The sequence below is a fragment of the Macaca thibetana genome, chromosome 11, assembly GCF_024542745.1.
Source record: "Macaca thibetana thibetana isolate TM-01 chromosome 11, ASM2454274v1, whole genome shotgun sequence".
NCBI lineage: Eukaryota > Metazoa > Chordata > Mammalia > Primates > Cercopithecidae > Macaca > Macaca thibetana.
In genome coordinates, this window is record NC_065588.1 from 4828800 (window position 1) to 4850439 (window position 21640).

The 21640-nt window shown below is 41.8% G+C and overlaps 1 protein-coding gene across 1 annotated transcript in view; it reads left to right on the plus strand.

The window, feature by feature from the left end:
* The window catches only part of GALNT8 (polypeptide N-acetylgalactosaminyltransferase 8), a 63569-nt gene that overhangs the window by 32882 nt on the left and 9047 nt on the right, over nucleotides 1-21640 (plus strand). The window contains exons 4-9 of the mRNA XM_050750191.1: nucleotides 1269-1452; nucleotides 2192-2389; nucleotides 2890-3004; nucleotides 17938-18123; nucleotides 20299-20436; nucleotides 20997-21092. Coding sequence (XP_050606148.1) covers nucleotides 1269-1452; nucleotides 2192-2389; nucleotides 2890-3004; nucleotides 17938-18123; nucleotides 20299-20436; nucleotides 20997-21092 — 917 coding nt within the window. The remainder of the gene's footprint in view (nucleotides 1-1268; nucleotides 1453-2191; nucleotides 2390-2889; nucleotides 3005-17937; nucleotides 18124-20298; nucleotides 20437-20996; nucleotides 21093-21640) is intronic.

Consider the following 21640-nt stretch of genomic DNA (forward strand, 5'->3'; position numbering starts at 1 on the left):
AGGTTCAGTGGCACCTCCTGTGGATTACTGACTAAAAGTAGTGCCTGGGTAGGTGTACAGACTGGCCACCTTGGCTACCCCAGCTCACTCCCAGAAGAAGCAAACAGCCTTAGATGTACCGGCTCTGCTTGGCACCTTCAATAATTGAGACAATCACTCCTGAGTGCAGCAGATCTAAAATGGGGTAAATTTTACTGCCACAGTCACTTAGGTGTTGATTCCAGGTCTTGATCACTCTGGGTCTCATGAATATGCTCTTCTTTTGAGAGAGGAACCAGCAAGAATCTCATTCCTTGGCTATGGGGAGAGAGGAGAGGAGAGGGAGGGAGGACTTAATAAACCCAGCCAGATACTCAGAGTTCTTGAGGCAGTGTGTTCTGGGGGCTAAACACAGCATAGGTTCACATCCAGGGCATACCACTTACTAGATACGTGACTTGGAAAAGTTTTTAAAACTCTTTGTGCCTCAGTTTCTTTATCTGTAAAGTGGGGATATTGTAGTGCCGACCACATGAGATACTTTCAGAATTAACTAAATTTTATCAACGAGTAACTCAGAGTCATTTGGTTAGATATTTTGCATACGGTTCAGTGATTTGCATGAAAGTTGTTTTCTTACACGTGAGGAAGTCGGCGGTAGGCTGAGCCCAAGAACAAAGCCACAGACAAGCTTTATTAAAAGAGAGGGAAGAAAACTACCTGAGAACAATCTGGGAATAGTGAATCTTGTTTGCGTAATTTTTGGGCTAAATTTACTAGCTAGAAGCTGGCAAAGAGATTAATCTGTGCATTCTGTCCCAGTTGGTCCTTAAGTAGGTCAACTGGGAATATCCAAAACAAAACAATTTTCGTCATTTATGGATTCTCTAGAGTCTTGAGAGTTTAGCTATGAAGATGTTCCAGGCCTTCCTGCAGTGTTGTCCGTCAACGTGTGCACCTTGGGCTAGATCTGTCCTACTCATTCTCTCAAGAACTTCTCAATGTGAAAAAGCACTTACAACAGTGCCTGACATGTAGTAAGCAGTATTATCATTCTAAGATAGTTTAACTGTGAGGGAAAGGAAATTAGGAATGATCACAGTACACCTCAGGTGAAAGGGAGAAGACAGGCAGGTGCAGGGGAAATACGACTTATTTTCTAGCTGACTCTTAGAATTGCCCATTTTATGCTGGAGGTAGTCCAGTCACGATTATATGATAGTATAAAACTTTTGTATCACATCGATTGTTGCACTCAGAATTGCTATAGGTGTGCACTTGATTGACAGGAGAACTAAAGGTACACTTGGATGAGAAGATTAAGCTTTACAACCAGAAGTATCCAGGACTACTGAAAATAATACGGCATCCTGAGAGGAAAGGTCTTGCTCAAGCCCGCAACACTGGCTGGGAAGCTGCCACAGCAGACGTGGTCGCCATCTTGGATGCTCACATTGAAGTCAATGTTGGGTGGTAAGGCTCAAAGAGGCTGATTCTTCTGGAAAGGGCAGAGAGGAGACATTGTGCATGTACAGAACACAGGACAGGATACTGTGGACATAGGGAAAGTCAGTACTGGGCCTTAAATAAAGGGACTCTCCAAAGGAGCATGCTTTTATGCAGGCATTTTGCTTGGCTAAGAGAAGTAGCATGGTGGAGAGTATTGACAGTTGGATCATAATTCTGACTTTGCCAAATACTTTGTGAATTTGAGTAAGTCACTTCACTTAACTAGACATTGTGTCTTTAACTGTAAAGATGAGGAGATTAGCCTTTGGTTATTTTAAAGGTTTTTTCCCCAGCCCTGAAATTACATAATAAAATAAAGAGAACTATGTTCTTTAGAGAATGTGGAGAGTCAGACAGGAAAGAAGCATCATCTTGGAAACAGGGAGAACCAAGAGATAACGTAAATTCAAGGAGTAATATACATACTGATAATGCTGCTTCACAATGGCCTGGGGGTGCTACTTGGGTACTAATTTCAAACCTGTTCTTGACGCGGGTTGGCTGCTAGCAGCTTCAGCTATCCCGAAAGTTACAGAGATTCTCTGGACTCTGGAGAGTTCTACTCACAACCCAGCACAGCCTAAATGGAGGAGGTACTCAATGTCAGGGCAATGATAGCAAGGTGCTTGAAACAGCTTTATCTGCTGCCTCCTACTGCTTGTCCTCATACCCAAGCTGGGCTTGCTGCACACTCTTCTTCTAGGGCAGAGCCAATCTTGGCTCGGATTCAGGAAGACCGCACCGTGATTGTGTCTCCTGTGTTTGACAACATTCGTTTTGACACCTTCAAACTGGATAAGTATGAACTGGCAGTTGATGGGTTTAACTGGGAACTCTGGTGCCGCTACGATGCACTGCCACAAGCCTGGATTGATCGGCATGATGTCACTGCCCCAGTGAAGTAAGTCTGAGGAGGTTCAGGGAACTTGAGAAGCACGTGGGAAGGCAGGAATGAACTGCATGGATTTTGTTTATCTTTGGTGGTAGTACTTGGGGTGACGTGGAAGGAGGGGAGGGGATGAAGTGAAGGACAAGGGATAGAAGTCATCCCAGTTAAGAAATCACAGACACTTTGAGATATTTAGGGACTTTCAGGCAAAAATCAAGCAAAATATTTAAAACTTTGGAAAACATTTTGGCCATTTCAAGCATTAACTGGCTATGAAGTAAGGATACCTAGGTGAAAAAGATGTAATTTCAATATATTTTGAGAAGGGTTATGATAACACAGTGGGCCAGGGAAAGCTGCATGCGCTTAGTCCAGCCTGAGAGTTTAGGGAGGGCCTTCATGATAAGAACAGACTTAGGTAGAGTTCTGAAGCCCAAATACTCATTGAGCATCCCACCCCTCACCTCCGCTCCTCGTGGAGAGATTAATGACTCTTGCTGTGTGCTCTGTAGGAGTCCTTCAATCATGGGCATCCTGGCTGCTGACAGGCACTTCCTGGGAGAGATCGGGTCTCTGGATGGTGGAATGCTCATCTATGGAGGAGAGAACGTGGAGCTTAGCCTGCGGGTGTGTACATTTCCCTTCTCTTTATGGGACAAGGCAGAAAGGGGAATAATAGAAAGGTCGTAGGACCCCTAGAATCCTAGAACAAGGCTGAATGTCATTGGCTTGAAGGTGGATACATTCTCATGTTTCCAGGCGACTGGGCCAAGGACGGGGGGCAATAGGACTTCTGGAGTGGACACTCCTGGTATAGCCCATATAATCCGGGAGGTGTGGGTGGGAAGGGGTCAAGTTGGGACTGAATAGATAGATGTCCCTATTTCACTTGAGGACTCTGGGCATTTTTCACGCATCTCCTGGGATAGATTTAACCTTGGAGCAGTCAATTCTCTAGAAGGCCAAAGACAGCAAAAACAGGAGTGGGCAGTGTGACCAGGGAATGCAGACATGTGGGCAGCCAGCCTGCTTCTGTACTCACAGCCAGAGCAGCTGACGTGATAGCCTGAGTTTGTGCTGAGATATAAATCCTCAAACCAGCGCTATAAATCCTCAAACCAGTGCTAGTTCTGACCAACTTCTGTGTGTCTGGAAAAATACTAGCTTCACACTTCCGCAGTGATGCCTGTTGTCTGCCCCTGACTGCTTCCCATGCTTGTTTAGATCACACATGAACAACCTAAATTACAATAAATGGAATTTTAAATTTTCCTGGGTGCATTGTAGGTGTATATATTTAGGGTGTGCATGTGGTGTTTTGATGCAGGCATGCAATGAATAATAATCATGTCATAGAGAATGGGGTATCCATCCCCTCAAGCATTTATCCTTCGTGTTACAAACAAGAACTAAATATATTTTTAAGTTATTTTAAAATACAAAATTAAATTGTTATTAACTATAGTCATCCTATTGTGCCATCAAATAGTAGGTCTTATTTGTCTTATTCATTCTTTGTAACTATTATTTTTGTACCCATTAACCATCCCCATCTCCCCCCGGTTACCCTTCCCGGCCTCTGGTAACCATCCTTCTACTCTCTATGCCCATAAGTTCAATTGTTTTGATTTTTAAATTTCACACGTAAGTGAGAAATACAGTGTTTGTCTTTCTGTGCCTGACTTATTTCACTTAACATAATAATCTCCAGTTCCATCCATGTTGTTGCAAGTGACAGAACCTCATTCTTTTTTTTAAATGGCTGAATAGTACTCTATTGTGTACTACATTTTCTTTATCCATTCATCTGTTGATGGACACAGATTTCTTCCATATCTTGGCTGTTGTGAACAGTGCTGCGACAAACAAAAGAGTGCAGCTATCTCTTTGATTTAGTGATTTCCTTTCTTTTGGGTATATACCCAGGAGTGGGATTGCTGGATCATATGGTAGCTCTATATATACATTTTTTTTTTTTTCTGAGGAACCTACAAACTGTCCTCCATAGTGGTTGTACTAATCTACATTCCTACCAACAGTGGACGAGGGTTCCCTTTTCTCCACATCCTCTCCAGCATTTTTATTGCCTGTCTTTTGGATATAAGCCATTTTAACTGGAGTGAGATGATATCTCACTGTAGTTTTGATTTGCATTTATCTGATGATCAGTGATGTTGAGCATCTTTTCACATGCCTGTTTGCCATTTGTATGTCTTCCTTTGAGAAATGTCTATTCAAATCTTTTGCCCATTTTTGGATTGGATTATTAAATTTTTACCTATAAAGTTGTTTAAGCTCCTTATATATTCTGGTTATTAATCCCTAGCCAGATGGGTAGTTTGCAAATATTTTCTCCCATTTTGCGGGCTGTCTCTACACTTTGTTGATTGTGTCTTTTGCTGTGCTTTTTAACTTGATGTTATTCCATTTGTCAGTGTTTGTATTGGTTGCCTGTACTTGTGGGGTATTGCTGAAGAAATCTTTCCCCAGACCAGTGTCCTAGATATTTTCCTCATTTTTTTCTTGTAGTAGTTTCATAATTTGAGGTCTCAGGTTTAAGTCTTTAATCTATTTTCATTTTATTTTTGTGTATGGTGAGAGATACAGACCTACTTTCATTCTTCTGCATATGAATATCCAGTTTTCCCAGCACAATTTATTGAAGAAACTGTCTTTTCCCCAGTGTATGTTCTTGGTACCTTTGTCAAAAATGAGTTCACTATAGGCATGTGGGTTTGTTTCTGGGTTCTCTATTGTGGTTCATTAGTCTATGTGTCTGTTTTTATGCCGGTACCATGCTGTTTTGGTTACTATAGCTCTGTAGTATAATTTGAAGTCAGGTAATGTGTTTCCTCCAGTGTTGTTCTTTTTGCTAGGCATGGCTTTGGTTATTCTGGGTCTTTTGCAGTTCCACATAAATTTTAGAATTGTTTTTTCTATTTCTGTGAAGAATGTCATTGGCATTTTGATAGGGATTGCATTGAATCCGTATATTGCTTTGGCTTGTATGGACATTTTAATGATATTGATTCTTCCAATCCATGAACATGGAATATCTTTCCATTTTTTGGTGTCCTCTTCAATGTTTTTCATCAATGTTTTATAGTTTTCATTATAGAGATATTTTTTACTTCTTTGCTTAATTCCTAGGTATTTAATTTTATTTGTGGCAATTGTAAATGGAATTACTTTTAAACATTTCTTTTCAGATTGTTCACTATTGGCATACAGAAATGCTACTGATTTTTGGATGTTGATTTTCCATCTTGCAACTTTACTGAGTTTATCAATTCTAATAGTTTTTTGGTGGAGTCTTTAGGTTTTTCCAATAAAAGATTGTGTCATCTGCAAACAAGGATAACATGAACTTCATCCATTCCAATTTGGATGCCTTTATTTATTTCTCTTGTCTAATTGCTCTAGCTAGGACTTCCAGTAGTACATTGAATAACAGTGGTGAAAATGGGCATCTTTGTCATATTCCAGATCTTAGAGGAAAGGCTTTCATTTTTTCCCTGTTCAGTATGATATTAGCTGTGGGTTGTATACGGCTTTTATTATGTTAAGGTATGTTTCTTCTATACATAGTTTTTTGAGGAGTTTTAAATCATGAATAGTTGTTGAATTTTATCAAATGCTTTTTCAGCATCAATTGAAATGATCACATGGTTTTTGTCCTTCATTCTGTTGATATGATGTTTCACATTGATTGATCTGCATGCATTGAACAATACTTGCATCCCAGGGATGAATCCCACTTGTTCATGATGAATGACCTTTCTAATGTATTGTCACATTCAGTTTGCTAATATTTTATTGAGGATTTTTGTGCCAATGTTCATCAGAGATATTGGTCTGCAGTTTTCTTTTCTCTTTTTTTTTTTTTTTTTTTAATGTGTTTTTGTCTGGTTTTGGTATCAGGGTAATACTGGCCTCATAGAATGAGTTTGGAAATGTTCCCTCCTCTATTTTTTGGAAAAATTTAAGTAGGATTGGTTAGTTTTTCTTTAAATGTTCAGTAGAAATCAACAGTGAAACCACTGAGTCCCAGGTTTTCCTTTACTGGGAAACTTTATTACAGCTTTGATCTCATTACTTGTTATTGGTCTGTTCAGGTTCAGGATGTTTTTCCTGGTTCAATCTTGAACGAGGTTCATTGTGTCTAGGAATTTGTCCATTTCTTCTAGATTTTCCAACTTATTGGCATACAGTAGCTTATAGTAGCCAGTAATGTTCCTTTGAATTTATGTAGTATCAGTTGTAATGTCTTTTTCACCTCTGATTATATTTATTTAGATATTCTCTCTTTTTTTCTTAGTTAGTCTGGATAAAGGTTTGTCAATTTTGTTGAACTTTTCAAAAAACCAACTTTTTATTTCATTGATTTTTGTTGTTGTTGTTCCTTTTTTTTTTTTTTTTTTTTTTTTTTGAGATGTAGTCTTGCTCTATTGCCCAGGCTGGACTGCAGTGGCACAGTCTTGGCTCACTGCAAGCTCCGCCTCCCAGGTTCACGCCATTCTCCTGCCTCAGCCTCCTGAGTAGCTGGGACTGCAGGTGCCTGCCACCATGCCCAGCTAATTTTTTTGTATTTTTAGTAGAGACGGGGTTTCACCGTGTTAGCCAGGATGGTCTCAATCTCCTGACCTCGTGATCCACCCGCCTCAGCCTCCCAAAATGCTGGGATTACAGGCGTGAGTCACCATGCCTGGACTGTTTCATTGACTTTTTTGTATTTTTTATTTCAATTTCATTTATTTCTACTCTGATCTTTATTGTTTCTTTTTTATTTTTTAAATTTCATTTTAAGCTCAGGGGTACTAGTGCAGGTTTTTTATATCAGTAGACCTGTGTCATGGGGGTTTATTGTACAGATTATTTCATCACCTACAGATTAAGCTTAGTCTCCATTACTTATTTTTCCTTATCTTCTCCCTCCTTCCACCCTCCACCCTCCAAAAGGCCTCAGTGTGAGTTGTTCCCCTCTTTGTGTCCATGTGTTCTCATCATTTAGCTTCCCCTTAAAAGTAAGAGCGTGTGGTATTTGGTTTTCTGTTCCTGTGTCAGTTTGCTAAGGATAATGGCCTCTAGCTCCATCCATGTCCTTGCAAAGGACATGATTTCATCTTTTATGGCTGCATAGTATTCGTTGGTGTATATGTACCACATTTTCTTTATCCAGTCTATCATTGTTGGGCATTTAGGTTGATTTCATGTCTTTGCTATTGTAAATAGTTCTACAATGAACATACATATGTATGTGTCTTTATAATAGAATGATTTATAATCCTTTGGGTATATACCCAGTAAAGGGATTGCTGGATTGAATGGTATCTCTATCTTTAGATCTTTGAGAAATCACCACAGTGCCTTCTACAATGGCTGAACTAATTTACACTCCCATCAATAGTAGACAAGCATTCCTTTTTTTTCACAACCTTGCGAGCATCTGTTATTTTTTTTCTTTTTAATAATAGCTACCTGACTCCAAACTATACTATGGGGCTACGACAACCAAAACATCATGGTGCTAGTACAAAAACAGACACATAGACCAATGGAACAGAATAGAGAACCCAGAAAAAAGACTGCACACCTATAACTAGCTGATCTTCAACAAATGTGACAAAAACAAGAAATGGGGAAAGGATTCCCTATTCAATAAATGGTGCTGGGATAACTGGCTAGCCATATTCAGAAGATTGAAACTGGACCTCTTCCTTATACCATATACAAAAATTAACTCAAGATGGACTAAAAACTTACATGTAAAACCCAAAACTATAAAAACCCTGGAAGACAACCTAGGCAATACCATTCAGGATATAGGGATGGGCAAAGATTTCATGACAAAGATGCCAAAAGCAATAGCAACAAAAGAAAAAAATTGACAAATGGGATCTATTAGTTATTTTCTATTACAATTTTGGGTTTGGTTTCCTCTTGCTTTTCTAGTTCTTTAAGATTCATCATTAGATTGTTTGTTTGAAGTTTTTACTCTTTTTGATGTAGGCGCTTAGCGCTGTAAACATCCCTCTTAGTACTGTTTTTGCTGTAGTCCATAGGTTTTGGTTATGTTGTGTCTCCATTATCATTTGTTTCAATGAATTTTCCAGTTTCCTTCTTACTTTCTTCATTGACTCACTGGTCATTCAGGGGCATATTGTTTAATTTCCATTTGTCTGTATAGTTTCCCAAATTTCTCTTGTTATTGATTTCTAGTTTTATTCCACTGTGGTCAGAGACAATGCTTGCTATTATTTTTATTTTTTGAATGTTTTAAGACTTGTTTTGTGACCTAACATATGGTCTGTCCTTGAGAATGATCCATGTGCTGAGGAGAAGAATGTGTATTCTGCAGCCACTGGATGAAATGTCTGTAAGTATGTATTAGAGACACTTTGTCTATAGTACAGATTAAGTCTGATGTTTCTTTGTTGATTTTCTGTCTGGAAGATCTGTCCAGTGCTGAAAATAGGATGTTGAAGTCTTCAGTTATTATTGTATTGGGGCCTATCTCTCTATTTAGCTCCAATAATATTTGCTTTATATATCTGGATGTTCCAGTATTGGGTGCTTATATATTTAAAAGGGTTATACCCCCTTGCTAAATTGACCCCTTTATTATTATATAGTGACCTTCCTTGTTTCTTATAGTTTTTGTCTTGAAATCTATTTTGTCTGATATAAATATAGCTACTCCTGCTTTTCTTTGGTTTTCATTGGTATGGAATATCTTTTTCCATCCCTTTATTTTCAGTTTATGTGTATTTTTATAGGCGAAGTATGTTTCTTATAGGCAACAGATCAGCGGGTCTTGTTTTTTCATTCATTCAGCCACTCTATGTCTTGATTGGAGAGTTAAGTCCATTTACATTCAATGTTATTATTGATAAGAAAGGACTTCTGCTATTTTGTCATCTGTTTTCTGGTTGCTTTGTGGTCTTTTCTTTCTTGTTTCTTTTTTTCCTGTCTTCCTCTAGTGAAGGTGATTTTCTCTGTTGATATGATTTAGTTTCTTGCTTTTTATTTTTTTGTGTATCTGTTGTATGTTTTTTGGTTTGGGATTCTCATTAGGCTTGCAATACTATCTTATCACCCATTATTTTAAGGTGATGACAGCTTAACACTATTTATATAAACAGACAACCAAACAAGTGGAAAAAAAAAAACAACAACAAATAAAAACTCTACACCTTGACTTCGTCCCCTGCTTTTTAACTTTCTGTCATTTCTATTTATATATCTCACTGTACTATGTCTTGAAAAGGTTTTGTAGTTATTATTGTTGATTGATTCATTATTTAGACTTTCTATTTAGGATCAGTGTAGTTTATACACCACAGTTACAGTGTTATAATATTCTGTGTTTTTCTGTGTACTGACTATTACTAGTGAATTTTATACCTATAGGTGATTACTTATGGCTCATTAACGTCCTTTTCTTTCTGATTGAAGGACTCCCTTTAGCATTTCTTGTAGGATAGGTCTGGTGTTGATGAAGTCCTTCAGCTTTTGTTTGTATGGGAAAGTCTTTATTTCTCCTTCATGTCTGAAGGATATTTTCACTGTATATGTTGCTCTAGGGTAAAAGTTTTTTCCTTCAACGCTTTACAAATATCATGTTACTCTCTCCTGGCCTGTAAGGTTTCCACGGAAAAGTCTGCTATCAGAAAGTATAGGAGCCGCATTGTATGTTGTTTTTAGAATCCTTTCTTTATCCTTAATCTTTGGGAGTTTGATTATTAAATGCCTTGAGGTAGTTTTCTTTGGGTTAAATCTGCTTAGCATTCTGTAACCTTCTTGTACTTGGACATTGATATCTTTCTTTAGGTTTGGGAAGTTCTGTATTGTTGTCCCTTTGAATAAACTTTCTACCCCTTTCTCTTTCTCTACCTCCTCTTTAAGGCCTATAACTCTTAGATTTGTCCTTTTGAGGCTATTTTCTAGATCCTGTAGGCATGCTTCATTGTTTTGTGTTCTTTTTTCTTTTGTCCTCTGACTATGTATTTTACAAATAGCCTGTCCTCAAGTTTACTGAATCTCCCTTCTGTTTAACCAATTCTGCTATTAAAAGACATTGACGCATTCTTGAGTATACCAATTGCATTTATCATTTCCAGAATTTCTGCTTGATTCTTTTCTGTTATTTCCATCTCATTGTTAAATTTATCTGATAGAATTCTGAATTCCTTCTCTGTATCATCTTGAACTTCTTTGAGTTTCCTCAAAACAGCTATTTTAAATTTTCTGTCTGAATGGTCCCATGTCTCTCTCTAGGATTGGTCCCTTAGTTCATTTGGTGAGATCATGTTTTCCTGAATTATCTTGATACTTGTAGATGTTCTTCTGTGTCTGGGCATTGAAGAGTTAGGCTGCTTGTTGTAAGTAAAGACTACTTATTGTAGCCTTTACTGTCTAGGCTTGTTTGTACCCATCCTTCTTGGAAAGACTTTCCAGATATGCAAAAAGACGTGGGTGTCATGATCTAAGCTGTACCTACTTTAGGGGGCACCCTAAGCCCAGTAATGCTGTGGTTCTTCCAGACTCATGGAAGTGCCACCTTGATGGTCTTGGACAAGATCTGGAAGAATTCTCTGGATTACCAGGCAGGGACCCTTGTTCCCTTCCCTTACTTTCTCCCAAACAAACGGAGTCTCTCTCTCTCTGTTCTGAGCTACCTAGAGCTGGGGGTGCAGTGACACAAGCACCTCCGTGACCACCTCCACTGCGACTGCTCTGGGTCAGACCTGAAGCTAGCACAGGACTGGGTCTCACCCAAGGCCTGCTGTGACCACTCACTGCATACTTCCTATGTTCCCTTGAGACCCTGGTGCTCTACAATCAGTAGGTGGCAAAGCCAGGACACAGGACACAGGCCTGTGTCCTTCCTTTCAGGGCCATGTATTCCTCCAGGTCCCAAGTGGGTCCAGGGGTGCTGTCTGGCAGTCAGAAACTAAAGTAAAATACCTTAAAAGTCTACCTCATGTTTTATTATATTGTGGCTGAGCTGGCACTCAAACCACAAGACACACTCCTTCCTACTCTTCCCTCTTCTTTCCAGAGTTAGAGGCCAGTGCCACCACAGGCCCACAGGAAGTACTGCCAGACTACCACTCATGTTCCCTTAGGGCCCAAGGATTCTCAAGTTAGTTTATGATGAATGCTGCCTGGCTTAGGACTCACCCATCAGGGAAGTGGGCTCCCTTCTGGCCCAGAGCAGGTTCAGAAATGCCATGTAAGAGTCAAGTCCTGGAATCAGGGACCCCCAAGAGACTGCTTGGTGCTCTACCCACCTGTGGCCAAGCTGGTACCTAAAGCCACCAAGTCTCAGAGACTCACCCAAGACCCTCAGTGTAGTATTGGGTATTGCTGCTAGTTGTTCAGTGTCCCGGGGCTTTTCACCTAGCAGGTGATAAATGCTGCCAGGACTGGGTCCTTCCCTTCAAGGCAGTGAGCTCCCTTCTAGCCAGGGTATGTTTAGAAATGTCAGCTGGGAGCTAGGGCCTGGACCGGGGACCACACAACTCTGACTGATTTCCTAGCCTGCTGTAGCTGAGCTGGTATCCAAGATGCAGTCAAAGTCCTCCTCACTTCTCCCTCCCCTCTCCTCAAATGGAAGGAAGGGGTCTCTTCTGGAGCTGCGAGTTGTGCATCCTGGGGTTAGGCGACGGGTAATGCCAGTACTCCCTTAGTGGCCCCCGCTGGTGTTTCAGTAGGTTGTGTGACCTGCCTCCCCACCCGCAATTCACTGTCTCTGGGCCCAGTTCAGCACTAGGATTCACCTAATAGTTGCCTAGACTGCCTTTCAGGCTTACTTAGAGACTCAGAGCACTGTAGCCTGGTGGCGAGGTTCGGGGGAACTCAACGTCCTACTTCTGGGATCAGTGATTTCCCTCTGGCTGGGGCTGGTGTAAATGCTCCCTCTTTGGGTGGGCAGCAGCTGAGTTTGGTTCAGTTTTCCTTTCTGCTCTAACAGGACAGCACTGAGTTCAACGCCTCACAATTGCTGTGCTCTTCCTTCTCCAACACACAGAAGTGCTGTCTACACCACACTACGGCTAGTGGGGATGGGGGAGGGGTAGCACCAGTGATTCACCACTGTCCTTTCTCCCTCTCCAGTGCCCCTTTCAGCAATATCAAGTTAAAATATGAGTACTGTGAGTGTTCACCTGATTTTTTGGTTCTTATGAAGGTGCTTTGCTTGTGTAGATAGTTGTTAAATTCGTATCCTTGTCAGGGGGACGATTGGTGGAGCCTTCTATTCCACCATCTTGCTCCACCACCTCTCCCAACCTGAATTTTTGTGCTCTAGAAGGGAATTCAGGATGCAAACCAAGAAAAATAGAGAAATTACAAGTGCAGATTCAAAATATGTCAGTGTGTTGGTTAACTCTTGCCAAAAAATGTCATGCAATAAATCAACCCAAACTGAGTGCCTTAAAGCAACAATAATCAATTCTCACAGATTTGCAGATCCAGCTGGCTCAGATGGAATGGCTGTGATCCACACATGTTCACTCTGGGGCTCAGGCAAATGTGGGATAGCAGCTACCTAGGACAGAAAGCTCTTCTTATGGTGTACAAGAGGGTCAATGGGACCATGTGAAGTCTTGTAAGGCCTAGGTTTAGAAGTAGCAAGCTATTTCAGAGTATAAGTCACATGGCCAACCCTAAAATGGTGTGAAGAATTAGGGCCAATAAATTTTCATGCATCAGGATCAATTTAGAAGAGGTTTTGTGGATAAAATATCATTTCCACAGTATCTCTTTTACCTTTTTGGTATAATCTTCAGGGCCTGATTAGAAGGGGCTGGCCTGTGGGTTTGTGTTTGTTCTCGGTAGTTCATCTTTCATCTTTCAAGCTAAGGTTGAACTCTTAAAAGAGGCAATGGAAAGTAGTGGAAATTACACAGGTATTGGAGACAGACAGATGTAAGTCAAAATCCTGCTTTGCCACTCAAGCGTTTGTGTGCAACATACAAGCCCTCTAAACCTTACCTCCTGCATCAAGCACCTCGTATGGCGAGTGATACACGGTTTACACTCAATAAATGTTTAATGGTAAAAGTGACAATAATAAGAATGTCAGGGTGGTATTGTAATAAACACTGACCCTGAGTTCTAATGCTGTCTCTACTAACTCACTGTGGACTAAGCTTCTATAAGATGACCTTTTTTTCCCCTCCAAGCCCTGAAATTCTGTGCTTGTGACAATGTGATCTCTGGTCCATTGCGGTGTCTGGAGGAACAAAGTAATTTCCCATCTAGAGTTTATTTCATTCCACTCTCTTTAATTTCTTTCTAACTGAAACTGAAGACCCCATAGCCATGTACTGTACCCAATAAGGACCCACTCAGGACTCCACATTTAATGTTAACAAATGAACTTTTGAGTCTTGTCTGGGTTATACCTTAAGCCATAATCATTCTTTGGCAGAGAAAACTAACTTTTATTGGATGGTGGTTGATATGGTTAGGCTTTGTGTCCCAACTCAAATCTCATCTTAAATTATAATCCACACAATCCCCGCATGTCAAAGGAGAGACCAGGTGGAGGTAATTGGATCATGATGGGAGGGTTTCCACCAGGTTGTTCTCCTGATTGTGAGTTTTCACAAGATCTGATGGTTTTTATAAGTGTTTGGTAGTTCCTCCTGCATTCATTCTCCTTCCTGCCACATTGTGAAGAAGGTGCCTTGCTTCCTCTTCGTCTTCTGCCATGATTGTAATTTTCCTGACACCTCTCTAGCCGTGATGAATTGTGAGTCAACGAAACCTCTTTCCTATGTAAATTACCCAGTCTCAGGCAGTTCTCTATGGCAGTGTGAAAACAGACAAATACAGTGGTCTGATCAGTTTTCCCATTTGTGAAATGGAGAGAAGCATTTTGTTTAATGTACCTCATAAGAATGATGGTACAGTCACAATGTAACAATGAATTTGATATAATTTTATAAAGATATTAATTAGAATGCTCACTCAGCTTCTCTGACAGAAGCTAAAATAACAGAAGCTTCAACATGATAGAAACTAATTACTCTTTCCTATAACAGTTTGAACATAAGCAGTTCAGGATTGATATGGCAGCTCTAGGGTGATAGGGACCAAGACTTTTATTTTGTGGTCCTGCCACACTCAACACCGTATTTGTATTCTAGCCGGTAGGGAGAGAAAAGGGGGAAGAGAGAGAGCAAGCTCTTTCTTTTTAAGAGCACTACCTGAAAGTTGTGTGTATTGTTTCTTTTCACATTCTATTGGCCATTACCTAGTCATATGGCCACACCTGTGTGCAAAGGAGTCTGGGAAATATAGACTTTAGTTAGTGGGTTATATGCCCAGGTGTTTCTTCTATAACTGGAGATGTAGAGCAGAATAGACTTTGGGAGTACAAGTAGTCTCTAACACAAAAAATATAAATGCAAAAATACTTTATGTATGGTACTTAGCAAAGTGTTGAGGATGACCCTAGTTACACTCTGGCTGGGTTTTCCTACCTACCAGAGCTTTAGGTGAATTCTCCAATTCTTCAACTTAGGACCCAAAGCCCTCATTATTTCTGAGTTCCTTCTGCTTTGTTCTCTCCTTCTGCACCTAGGCTGAGTCTCTCTGTTTTCATTCTCCCAAACATACATAAAACACTGCCATTTCAGTTTCTACAATACGTTCTATTTATTTTAATACTTTGTGATTTTTAAAATGGACTTTGCTTAAAATATAGGGTCATCCTTTTCCTTTTCTTTGGAGCAAGCAGTTCTGCCCATATCCAGCTTCTTTGTTTGTGTGTGACTATTTGCCTTTTAAAACTTCTAAGCACTTATTAGGATCTTTCTCCAGTAGCAGATCTTGAATATCAGAGCTGCATAGAGCGCTTTATTCTGACATCTAGTGGCCATGGCAGGGATGGTGCTCATCAATGTGTGTAAAGTGAAGCAGGGAGATATGGGTAGGAAAGAAAAAACAGCATTTGTTGAGCACCTTGTTTATTTCACACGCTGTGCCAGAACTGGACATGTAACTTCCTGGGTTCACAATGCAGCTCTGTCATTTACTAGCTGGCAAACATGGGCAGGTTACTTAAAGGGAGATACCTGTATGGTGAGGATTAAATTTATGGAAAGTATTAGGACAGTATATGGCACAAAGTAATATATTATTATCATCAGAAGCTTAATGTCTGTGTGTATGTATGTGTGTGTGTGTGTGTGTGAGAGAGAGAGAGAGAGAGAGAGAGACAGAGAAAGAGAGAAAGAGGGGGGGAGAGAGAGAGAGAGATGATGGAAGGAGTTTGGCAAGTGGGAATAAATTTTGAGAGCAGAGTTTGAAGACTTTTGTGCAAAGCTAATTATGGGCATTACTTCATAAATGGCAATCTTTTTTTTTCTTTTGAGACAGAGTCTTGCTCTGTTGCCCAGGCTGGAGTACAATGGCGCAATCTAGGTTCATTGTGAGCTCTACCTCCCAGGTTCAAGTGATTCTCCTGCCTCAGCCTCCTGAGTAGCTGGGATTACAGGTGCACAACAACACACCTGGCTACTTTTTGTATTTTTAGTAGAGACAGGGTTTCACCATGTTGGCCAGGCTGGTCTCAAATTCCTGACCTCAAGTGATCTGCCTGCCCCGGCCTCCCAAATTGCTGGGATGACAGGCATGAACCACCACACCTGGCCTCGGCAATCTTGACTTTTAACTTGAATTTAAGATTTCTTATGACAAAGTTAATTTTTCTCCCTGAATTCATGTGAGGTGAAGACCTCCATCAGCTAGGAAAATTGGAGTAAGGTTATATTTGGATTTTGAATGTTTGGCTAGAGAGAATAATAATATTTAAGTGCAAGCTGGATGTAACCTCCACATCATTCTGGGAGCCAGTGAGGAGAGCCAAAGAAGGATAATGAAAGAAAATGTGTACTTCAGGTTATCTCAGAGGCTGCCATAACTGATTTCTTGTTATGTCATTGGATCCTGGTGACAGTCCAAAGAGTGGCTGTGCCCTTTTAGCAGATGAGTAAGTTGAGGGTCAGCTTTTTCCATCATTGCACAACTGGCAGCTGCAAAACATGCTAGCTGCCAGGTGTGCAATGATGGAACCAGAATTTGAACATAGGTCAGTCTGATTTCAAAGCCTTTTTTTTTTTTTTTTTTTTTTTTTTTTTAACTTCATTCATTGTTCTGGGAAATAGGGTGTAAAGGAAGGGGAATCCAGGGTTTTAAGAAGTGGAGAAAAGGATGAAAACAATTTGAAAGTCAGATAATGAGACTGACTACTCAGTTGGACACTCTTTTGGTAAGTTAACTGAACCAGTGGGGCCTGAGCTACACACCGTTATCTCAGGCACTCCCACTGACGTGAGTGTGCTAGGTTGCTAGCCACTGCTATGGGCTAATTACCTCCCAGAAACTGCAGCTCACTTAGGCAACTGTGAAGAGAAGACACAGGAGACACCACATCAATCCAATGTGATTGGACAGTCCCATTAGCTACTGAGATGAACATCACATTTTCTAAGCTCAATATGAGAATGTGTGTTTTGACAAGTATGTTTTATACCCATCAGGATGGTACAAACGAATGTTTGTAATTGGGTCATAAGCCATGGTACCTTTTGGTCAAGTTACGCAAATTAGTTATCTATTGCTGTATAACAATGTTATCACAACTTAGTGTTTGAAAGCAAGATGCATTCATTATTTCACAGTTTCTGTGGGTCAGAGGTCCATGCACAGTTTAGCTGGGTCTTCTGTAAGGCTGCCATCAAGGTGTCAGCCACGGTTGGGTTCTCATCTGGGCTCCACTGGGGAAAGATCTGCTTTCAAGCTCACATTCTTATTGGCAGCATTCAGTTCCTTAAAGTCTTCCAGGCTGAGGAAGCATTCAGTTTCAAGCTGGGTATGGGTTGGAAGCCACTCTTAATGTCTTCCCTTTTCATGTGTTAGCTGACAACATGGCAGCTTCCTTCTTCAAATCCAACAAGAGAGAGCATCTCTTGGCAAAATGGACTCTACAGTCTTATGCAGTGTATTCATGATCCATGCAATCAAGCACATCCTGCCATCTTTGCCATATTCTGCTGGTTAGAAGCATGTCACAGGCCCACACTCAAGGGAGAGGGGATCAGGCAAGGCTGTAGACACCAGGAGAAGGGACCATGGGGGCACTTTGGCATCTGTCTGCCACACTGCCCTATGTCTAGCATGCAGGCAGAGAAGGGGCAGGAGGAACTTAGTGCAGTGAGAGTGGCTCAGGGCATGGCGCCTCTCAGGACATGGACACTTTCCTTGGGGTGAGGGAGCAGAGGCCCCTCCTTTGGTCCATGTAGGAGGACTTGCTGAAAGAAGTATGATTTCAGGAGTTGTTTGAATGACAGGAGAGAAGCAGTTCGGTAGATTTCTAAGGAAAGATGATTTAGATAAGACAGTTAGGAGGCAATATAAAGGCAGGAGTGGGAGGACTGAGCTTACATTCTTTAAAAACGGTTCTAAAATGTAGTCTTCTTGTGTCAGCAAGCTATGCAATCCATTGGCTGTGAAGCGCAGGTGATTTTTTTTGTCTTCTTCTGCAGGTGTGGCAGTGTGGAGGGAAGATTGAGATTTTGCCCTGCTCCCGGATTGCTCACCTAGAGAGACACCACAAGCCCTACGCCTTGGATCTGACCCCTGCCTTGAAGCGCAATGCTCTGCGAGTGGCGGAAATCTGGATGGATGAGCACAAACACATGGTCTACTTGGCCTGGAACATACCTCTCCAGGTGAGTCATGGAACTGAACAGCAGCACGGAAGAATGAAAGAGGAGGAGGTGGCAGTTATGTAATGGGGCAGGATAAAGCAAAAGTGCCATCACAGCCCTAAATAATTAGAATAAGGTCCTGATGGTGTGATAATAATGGCTCTTAACATTGATGTAACAGTACAGTACTGCATTCCGGACCCTTCTATATATTAACTTATTAGCTGTCACAACATATGTAGGGGATAGGTTTTCTTTTTGTTATTCTAAGTTTTACAGATGAGGAAGCTGAAGCACAGAGAGTTGTAAGAAACTTGTTTAAGGTAATGTGGAGAGTAAGATTCAAACCAAGGAAATCTGGCTTGTAAGTTCCCTGTTCTTCATCTCTCTTTTATAATGGGAGATATAAACATAGCAGGTGTGATGTAGGGTGGTGGGAGAAGGCACTGTCATCTTGCTGGATGCACAAGAATGAGGATAGCATTCTTTTTTAAGTTGTGTGTGTGTGTGTGTGTGTGTGTGTGTGTGTGTGTGTGTGTGTTTTCCGGTAGAGACAGGGTCTTGCTATTTTGCCCAGGCTGGTCTGGAACTCATGGCCTCCCAAATGTTGAGTTTGAAAGTGTCAGCCCCTGCACCCAGCCAAGGATGGCCTTCTTAGCTAAGCCCACATCTTATACACTGGCTGCTTAAGGTCATGCTATGCTGTCCGGTGTCCCTGAGCTCTGGCTCCGGGCTAGAGCATATGGAGCTGTGTTGGCCCAAAGGGAGGAGTCATCGCATTGACAAACTCATCCCTCCATCACAGTGGGTTCTAATGTAGCCCCCAGAAAGCCAGGGAGTCAGGATGGTGGGCAGCTGTGGAGGGACCTGGAAGAGAAAGTCTGGAGGGACTCCGAGGGTCAGGAGCCAGGTTAACACTGGGATCACTAGGCCTGGAGATGGTAAAAATGTGCAGAAATGCCTGAGCCTTCTTTATAATTTAAAGATGCCAAAGTGCTTCCTTTCATAATCCAAGCTGCCAATAACCTCTTACAGTTGGATCACTGTTTGAAGAGAGATGGGTAAGAATTGATTCTGATGTCCCAGGATGCCAAGGTATGATAGGAAAAAAAACTACCCTCCAGGACATCCCTAGCTTTTTTATTTCTACAGAGTCATACTGTGACTGTCCCAAGCTGTATGAAGAGTTGTCTGTAACACACTGAACCATCAAAGGATGATCTAAATTTTTGCATGGGATGATCTGAAATGAGCCCCAAAGGAAAATTCTGGGAAGAAGGCAGATACACAAGTGGTTCCTGCTTTTTCTAATTTGCCTCTTTCGTATTATTTTACATTGATTCCCCACAAATATCACTTCTAAGAAAGTCTCTTTTAATCTCCAGAAGTCTTCTTGTGTCAATAAGCTCTTTTAATCTCCAAAAAGTCTCTTTTAATCTCCTTTGGCCTTTTCTGGCCCTATCGTGAGGAGTATTTTGGGTTTTATTGATGTAAATATCATCTCAAATAGGAGCAATCTGCATAAGCTCATGAGGAGAAAGAAACCTGAGTGGCCCCACTGTGCGGGCCTTGAAGGAGTAGAATTTGAAAGAGCAGAATTTTCTAGGGTTTAAGGTTTTTCCACCTTCTCTGGAAATATAAAATATCAAGGTTACTTCACAGGCTATCAGAAAAATACTCAGTTCCATCATGCATGGTCCATACCCACTGGTGGAGTGAAGGCGCTGCTAAAAACTGCAGCCACATTAAATGTAAAGGAGTCTAACTGAGCAATGCATGATTCGCAAATGGGGCAACACCCAGATTCACAGCAGATTCAGAGACTCCAGCACAGCCACGTGGTGGAAGAAGATTTATAGACCAAAAAAAAGGGAAGTGGCGTGCAGACACTGGAGGTGAGGTACAGAAACAGCTGGATTGGTTATAGCTCCGTGTTTGCCTTATTGGAACACAGTTTGAACACTCGACAGTGGATGAGTGGTTGAAGTATGGCTGCTGGGATTGGCCAAGACCCAGCTGTTGTTACAGGTGCACAGTCCTAAGTTAGAGTTTCGATCTTGTCTATTAAGTTGGGTTGCAGTTCGTCTACAAGGACTCACATACAGAAATATGGAGTCCTTCTCAGGCCGTATTTAGTTTGCTTTAACAGAGCTGTCATGAGTCCAAGCACAGAAACACTTGGTGTTTTATTTACAGAACTCTGGAATAGATTTTGGAGACATTTCTTCCAGAGTTGCGCTCCGGGAAAAACTGAAATGTAAAACCTTTGACTGGTACCTGAAAAATGTTTATCCACTCTTGAAGCCAATCCACACCATCGTGGGCTATGGAAGAGTATGTATTATGAAACTGCATTTTGAATTTTAGATGTTTGTGAAAGACAATGCAACCTGAATCACGTGATTGCCCGTCCTGCCCAAGACGCCCTTCCTACCGTGGCTTTTTCCTCAGCTCTTTGCCCTCAGCCCTCTCAGTTTCCTTTTGTCCCTTGCTCCCCAATCCCCATCTCTTTTCCTTCTTTCTGCTTCTACTCCCCTTGAAAACTGTAGCTCTTGCCTGGACACCCCCCCACCCCCGGCCAACCCCGGTTTCTCCACCAACTGCAGCCACTGGCCTTGCCCACCTGACTCTACAGAGGCGCCCCTCCCTGTGTGTGGCGATGGTGCGAGGTGGTGGGTGTTTCCAGGATGTGGGTATCGTGGCAGCACCTCCCTTCAGCATCGGTCAGTTTCCCAGTGCTTAGAAAATGCCTGCCGGGATCCCAGCCCTCTGCTCCTTGCGGCTGCTGGTTCCTGGTGCCCTCGGTGTGTTGGGGAAAATGTAGGCCCTGGGAGGGATGGGGCCTCATTCTCTGCCTCTTTCTAACAGCGTTGCCGTGTGTTTTGTCCCTTCAGATGAAAAACCTGTTGGATGAAAATGTCTGCTTGGATCAGGGGCCCGTTCCAGGCAACACCCCCATCATGCATTACTGCCATGGATTCAGTTCACAGGTATCTTCCACAGTCTTCCTGGACCTGCCTGGGCAAGTCTGTCGTGGCTCAGCCCCTGGTAACCGTTCCTGGGTCTAGACTCCGTGATAGGTGATGGGGAGGCAGGAGCGGAGATCCTGGGTAAGGGTGAAACCCAGACCTGCCATGGCAACGTAGTTCCATCTCAGTTACAGGGAGGATAGGTAGAAAGGCTATGCTCTGTCACGTTCATTCATTCTCCATGGTGATATCTGCATTGACAATCACCTCTGGTCCCTTCCTTTTCCCCTCCTCCCACAGCTCCTGCCATCTTCTCAGGGCTCCTTGAAAGCCTGGGAGAGTGGGCAGGTGAAGCCACCTGTGCTTCTCCTATAGGGAAGGAAACAGAGCTAGAGAGGATAGAGGCTGAGCAGATGCTCCTCCAAGGGATGGATGAAGAGCCCTGGCACCATATGGAAGGCGCGGCCAGGGAACTTTTTTTTTTTTTTTTTTTTTTTTTTTTTTTTTTGAGACAGAGTCTTGTGCTGTCGCCCAGGCTGGAGAGCAGTGGTGCGATCTCGGCTCACTGC